This window comes from Etheostoma spectabile, chromosome 16, assembly GCF_008692095.1.
Source record: "Etheostoma spectabile isolate EspeVRDwgs_2016 chromosome 16, UIUC_Espe_1.0, whole genome shotgun sequence".
NCBI classification, from domain to species: Eukaryota; Metazoa; Chordata; class Actinopteri; order Perciformes; family Percidae; genus Etheostoma; species Etheostoma spectabile.
In genome coordinates this window covers 23555952-23562740 of record NC_045748.1, presented here as the reverse complement: position 1 = coordinate 23562740, position 6789 = coordinate 23555952, and the positions used below count along the sequence as shown (strand labels likewise).

Genomic DNA, 6789 nt, shown 5'->3' with positions numbered 1-6789 from the left:
ACATCAAGAGGCGTAAACTGAAGGTTTTGTCATGGCCTTCACAATCTCCTGATCCCAATCTCCTGATCGCGGCTGTGGCTCAGTGGTAGTGCCAATTAGAAGGTTGGTGGTTCGATCCCTGGCCCTGCAGTTCCATGTCGACGTGTCCTTGGGCAAGACACTGAACCCCGAGTTGCCCCTGTTGCTGCGCCATTGGAGTGTAAATGTGTGTGAGGGTTTATCTGATGAGCAGGTAGCACCTTGTACGGCAGCCTCGGCCATAGTGGATGAATGAGCGTGAATGGTGAATGGTTCCTGTACTATGTTAAAGCGCTTTGAGTACTCGTAAAGACTAGAAAAGCGCTATATAAATACAGTACATTTACATATTGATATATTGCCCAGCTCTAACTCAATGTAACATATTTTTGCATTTATGTCTGTACAAACAGTGTGGAAAGAAAGCGCGGCAAAACACACTGACATGGCTGGATTCAGGGGTCTCATGGGGCAAATTTGCTGTTGGGCCCCTCTTGACATGCCCCTGAAACAGGGCCACAAGATCAGGTAATATTGCAGCACCTGCCTCTGTCGATACCACACTTTAGTGGGGCATTTTTGTAACAAATTTGCAATTAACCAAATTTACACACAGTCAATCTAAGGGCTTTTAGGGCTCCTGGGATCTGGGCTCTGGGGCAATTGCCCCCCTGGACCTGAGAAAGTCAATGCTTTCATTTCACAGATAAGTAAAAATACAACAAATTATAATGCAGAATAAACCATGCTGGAACAGTTTGGCACACAGTTTATTTCTTGTATTGAAGTTAAGTGGGGGGGTTTCTTCCAAGTGTCTTAAGTAGACTACTTACTCAGTGGTTGAAGTACTGTACTTAAGTACAAATATGAGGTACTTGTAGGCCTACTTTACTTGAGTCTTTTCTTTTAATGCCACTTTCTACTTCTACTCCGCCAAGTTATACCTCAGTGAGAATTTTTTTACTTTTTACCCCACTACATTATCTGACAGCTTTAGTTACTAGTTACTTTACACATTTTTACCCACAAGCCATCTCTCTGATGAACAGCTGACTTCTGACCCACAGTGTCAGGTTCAGTTCTGGTCAATAACACTGTAACACTGTCTATACAGCACCTGTATTATTCCACTTATTTAGTATTATTCATCATTCCAACTCTCACATCTCACTTATTATTTTTTATTTATTCATCATTCTCATTTCCTATTTTCAGAACTGTTCATATGTTCATACTGTTCATATTGTAATATAATAACATAATACTATTTATCCCAGTACCCTTGCACTACGCACATTTAAATAATTGTATTGATCTCTTCATTGCACTCATGCCTCTATATTGTTTCTGTTTCTGTTTAGAGTATGTATATATTGTGTATATATTAGTGTGTATATTTCTGTTTTGGTTGATGTGTATGTGTAAGCACAGTGTGAGTAACGATGCTCCAAAGACAAATTCCTCGTACTCATACCTGGCGAATAAAGCTGATTCTGACTCTGATTCTGATTTGGATTTCTGTACACACAACACATGTAGTTTTATGAAATACAATGTTTTATTATGAATGAAACTACCCAACAATATAGGCCTACAAGTACAGAGGAAATGATAAGCCGATTACACACTTAGTTGACGAACTTTGATCATATCCAGTAACAAAAATGTGAGGATTTTTCTGCTGCATACTTTTACTTTTAATAGGCTACTTTAAGGTGGGCTACATTTTCCTGGTGATACTTTACATACTTTCAGTTAAGTAACATTTTCAATGCAGGACTTTCACTTACAACTGAGTATTTTCACAATGTGGAATTAGTACTTTTAAGTAAAGGATCTACTTCTTCCACCATTGTACTTCCTAGGCTAAACTATCAAGCAATACCACTAGGCCAACTGCTACTAGCTAGCTAATAATTTAATTATAATAATTATACTAGGTATTAGGTAAATAAATAATGATTATGAGATTATCGCTGACATAAATGACAGACATATGAATAGCCTACTATAGTATTAATGATTAAAACTAGAAGGCCGAGTGATGGGAATAGAAGAAGAAAAAAGACAGAGGAAAGGGAAGAGCAGGAGGAAGAGATGGGAAAAAGGAGGAGGAGACGAATTAGGAGGAGGAGCGAGAAGGAGTCTGTTTGTTGACATCGGACGAAAACGAAAATCAGATGAGTGAAGACCGATGATAATAACTCAATTTCTCGCCGTCATCAAGACATATAGCCTTGGCGAAAGCTAAGGTAAAGCACTGCCTGATGAGCCATGCACTTAAACACCGCTGACCACTATTTGTAGCCTGCATTCTACACAGAGCGCTTAGCTAGCGCTAGCCCCACTGGCTATGTTAGCTAACATCATAGTAGGGAAAGTCATCGTTAGCCCCAAGCTAATTTAGACGCTGAAATGCACTGGTGACACCGTTTCGGCAAGTTGAGCCTTAACTTAGAATAACAAGCGTTGGTCTTTGGTGTGTTGGGTTGGTGTACGCGAGTAGCTAGGCTTATAGTTGTCTGTTTGCCAGTAGCAATTTAGCGTTAGTGTTGTTAAAGTAAATTATTCCCCAGTGTAGCTAGCTAGGAAGCTAGCTAACTTAGTAACAGTCTGCTGTATCTCCCAGGAGTCATTGCTATTTGTGGTTAACTTAGGTTAACAAACTAGTAGCACCATTATCAACAGGAGTCATTCAGCTTAATATAGATAATAGAGGATAATTGTGTTAGTAATGGTGAAACAAGGTGCCATAGATATATACATAACGTTACGAGTTGTTGCAAAGTAGCAAACGTTAGTTGCTAACAGTATCAGCCATTGGCATGACAGGTTACTTTGCTAAGCATGGAAAGGTCTGAAATACCCATAAGAGGTAAGGTTTTTCTAAAAATATAGATATGAGCTAAGGGTATTATGACAGTAAGGCGTTTTGACCTTAATAAGTCGACTAGTTAATGTAGTTAGGAAACATGGTAAATACAGTAGTAACCTGTAATGTCTTGTCCAGGTCTTTGATAATTTGTCTATGTTTTGGATTGAATGTCATTACTTTAATTACTAACTATGTCACTCAGTGTATAACCCATTGTTTGTCACATGGTTTCGGGCAAAAAAACATTTTTTACATACATATATGTGAACCTACATATATTAACCAGAAAACATTAATGTATAGCTGCAATTAATGCCAAAGAGAGTGAAATAATGAATCTGATATTGTGGAAGTTATAAATGCAGCGACTTTACACATGCACTGGTTTAATTCACAGTTGCTTCAATTCAAACCTCACATTGGAGTGAAAATGTCAACAGAATTGTTTTTTTGCTGTTTTCTGCCAGAAGAAGTGTTCTGTGAAAAGAAATGTATCCTAACCCTTTACTTTGTTCAATAAACCCATCCTAAGGTCCCTGCACTGCCCTGTCTTTGATCTGAGGCAGAGAACAAGAGGCTAACATGGCAGCCAAAGCAGGAGACAACCCTGACAGCCTGATGACTCTGGCAACAGTCTTCTGTCTGAGGAACCTTAGAAAAACCATGTGCTACCAGGAATCCAGGAACAAACTTTGTCTGCGCTCGGACATCTTCCTCCCCAGCGAAATCTGCGACAAGCTGGTCAACACGTACGTAGTAGGATACATCATATGATGTTTAACCCAATTTTGTAATATTTATCCTGTCAGATGCACCTGTGTTTGTCACAATATTACAGATTCCCTTTTGTCTGTGCTTTTTTAATCAGATACATGGAGTTGGTCCACACAGACAGTAACTTTGAACCAGAGGAGAGCTTCTTCCAATTATTCTCAGACCCTCGAAGCACCAGACTGACCAGGGTACAGCTGAGAGAAGATTTTGTGCGTGACAGAGATCTGGAGGCCATTAAAAAACAGGTGGGATGTTGGAAGTTAGTCAAAGATTAGTTTTTCAGAATTAGCTGATTACATCTTTCAATTTCCAGTTCGCCTCTGTGGAACATTTCAACTAGAAAACACAAGACAATCAATCAATCAATCAATCAATCAATTTAGTTATTTCATGAAGTCGCATTAATACAATTTCAGTGAAATGTTATCTTTCTAGTTCCTACAATACATGCATTATACAGTATTATTACATGGCATGGCTGAATACAATGGCAATTCTACGGTGCTAATTCTTTATAACAGACCGTTGCTAAGTATAACAGAGCATTGCCATGCATAGCAGAGCGTTGCCACAGATGCAGTGTTGATCACTCTGGAGGACATCCATCAATCCGCCGAAAGAAGTCCAGCTAATTTATCAGCTGTTGCAAAAACTCGGGAAAAGTGGAGCAAAATCCCGTCCTCCAATCCCGGCAATGGCAGCAGATCTGGTGAGCATTTATACCAAATGGTTTAATAGTTAAACTCAACATATAGATTTAAAAAGGATTTTGTTGATTTAAAAACGATTTGTAATACATCTCTGCTTTTGGTACACTGCGTCCATAGCAACGTAAACTCTGTAGCTGTATCATGCAGCCCTCCATCTATCACTTAACACCACAGAATGACCTCCTCCTGGCTTGGCATCAGACTGGTGGGTGTGCTGACCTGAATCTTTGAACAGTCTATGATCGCTATGCAGTAACTTCAGCTGTGACAACAGTTACATTGTAACATTGTGTTTCCAGGTACTGCAATGCGTGTGCAAGAAGGAAATGAGATGAATTAGGGCAAAAAAGTCAACATACACTACCGGTCAAAAGTTTGGGGTCACTTAGAAATTTCCATTGCACTCCATTATAGACAGAATACCAGCTGAGAACAATTGCATTGTTTTTTTAACCAGGGCAGCAGTTTTCAGATTACATTATGTGCTCACATAATTGCAAAAGGGTTCTCCAATGTTTTTCTAGTTATTTTTTTAAAATGATATCAGATTAGTGAACAGAATGAGCCTTTGGATGATTGGAGGAATGGTTGCTGATAATGGCCAATGTAGATATTGTATTAAAGATCAGTCACCCACTCGGATCCGCTGGTATTCTGTCTATAATGGTGAGGAATAGAAATTTGTAAGTGACCCCAAACGTTTGACCGGTAGTGTAAATATTCCCAAAGAAGTCCCATTCACCTTGTTTCACTTCACCATCAACGGAAATGTTCAGTTTAGTGGGAATCATAACGACCACGAGAGCAGCCCTGATGGCTCACTAGCTCACAACCCGCAGTGATTGAAACAGCAAGCTAGTTGAAGGGATTTGTCCGCCTAGCTAGGCAGCAACCCAACACATCCCGACTCATTTTGACGGTAAATATACGGCTACTACCACAGCCCGTAAGAGGGGATAAAATGCGTGCCGGACCTGTGGCTTCTGCAAACAGCAGGCATACGGGTAGCTCATTGCTGGAAAAAGGTCAGCACACACACCAGTCTGATGCCAAACCAGGAGGAGGTGATTCTGTGGTGTTGAGTGATAGATGGAGGGCTGCATGAAACAGCTACAGAGTTTACGTTACTATGGACGCAGTGGATGCAATACAATCGTTTTTAAATCAATAAAATCCTTTTCACATCTATATGTTATGTTAAATTATTAAAGGATTTGGTAAGAAGCTGTGTAATAATTAGAAAAATGTAGAGCGAAGCGATGGAAGATCTGGCGATTCCACTCAACATTCCGGGATTGGAGAAAAAAGTGCTGCGTATTTGTATCACAGAACATAAAAACAAATTACAGTAAAGAAATAAAGAAACAGTAAAATACATATGAGGTTGTGGTAGAAACCTGTAACGGCTTATATAAAAACCACAACCAAAGGACATACACTAAAGCAGATACACAAAATCAAAAATATATTTTAAGGAATGTAGGAATGAAAGAGCCTGTGGTTGTTCCCTTTTTTAAAGGAAACTTTAAGTAACTTGTTTTACAACCTCAGTGTTTTGTAGTTTTCATTACCATCAGGACATAATAACGTTCTGTTTAGCGACTTAAATATAGAAACATAGACACAGTAGGTCTAGAACACACACTATAATTTACAAGGACCCAACAATTCTTGTAATTCCTACAAGAGCAAGCATTTAGTGTGACAGTGGTGAGGAAAAACTCTCTTTTAGGAAGAAACCTGGGACAGACCCAGGCTCTTGGTGGGTGGTGTCTGACAGGGCCGGGTGGGGGTGTAATGAATAGCGGCGATAACAGTCACAGTAAAAGATAATGGAACAGTAACTAGAAATAGTAGTTGATGTAGTTCATGGCATAGCAGGGCGTTGCAGGGCACTGCAGAACGTGTAGCAGGACCATGGCGACAGCTGCAACCATGATTTGGGCGCCTTCTTGAAGGAGACATGGTGGGGGAAAAAGAACATAAGGACTCCGGGGAATAACTCCCCAGAGCTAGGTTAGTAACAAACAGTTCTAGGACATGGATGCACACAAATGGAAAGATAGAGGAGCTCAGTGTGTCAAAGGAAGTCCCCCGGCAGTCTAAAACTATTACAGCATAATTAAGAGAGACAGGGTAAAGAGAGAAGAGCCTGATAGCTGAAGGCTCTGGCTCCCATTCTACTTTTAGAGACTCCAGGAACCACAAGTAACCCTGCATTCTGGGAGCGTAGTGCTCTAGTGGGATAATAAGGTACTAGGAGCTCTTCAAGATAAGACGGTGCTTGACCATTTAGAGCTTTGTAGGTCAGGAGAAGGATTTTAAATTCAATCCTGGATTTTATAGGAAGACAATGCAGCAAAGCTAATACAGGAGAAATAGGATCTCTTTTCTTAGTTCTTGTCAGAACAC

At 39.9% G+C, this 6789-nt stretch overlaps 1 protein-coding gene and 1 long non-coding RNA gene across 2 annotated transcripts in view; both read left to right on the top strand.

Annotated features, from left to right (window-relative positions):
• Window positions 1–2090, top strand: part of LOC116704070 (uncharacterized) — a 5982-nt gene extending 3892 nt beyond the window's left edge. Inside the window, exon 3 of the long non-coding RNA XR_004335576.1 lies at window positions 2079–2090. This is a non-coding gene — a long non-coding RNA (uncharacterized LOC116704070). The remainder of the gene's footprint in view (window positions 1–2078) is intronic.
• Window positions 2091–6789, top strand: part of zer1 (zyg-11 related, cell cycle regulator) — a 22701-nt gene continuing 18002 nt past the window's right edge. The window contains exons 1-3 of the mRNA XM_032539231.1: window positions 2091–2270; window positions 3426–3642; window positions 3762–3912. Coding sequence (XP_032395122.1) covers window positions 3476–3642; window positions 3762–3912 — 318 coding nt within the window. The 5' untranslated portion in view covers window positions 2091–2270; window positions 3426–3475. The remainder of the gene's footprint in view (window positions 2271–3425; window positions 3643–3761; window positions 3913–6789) is intronic.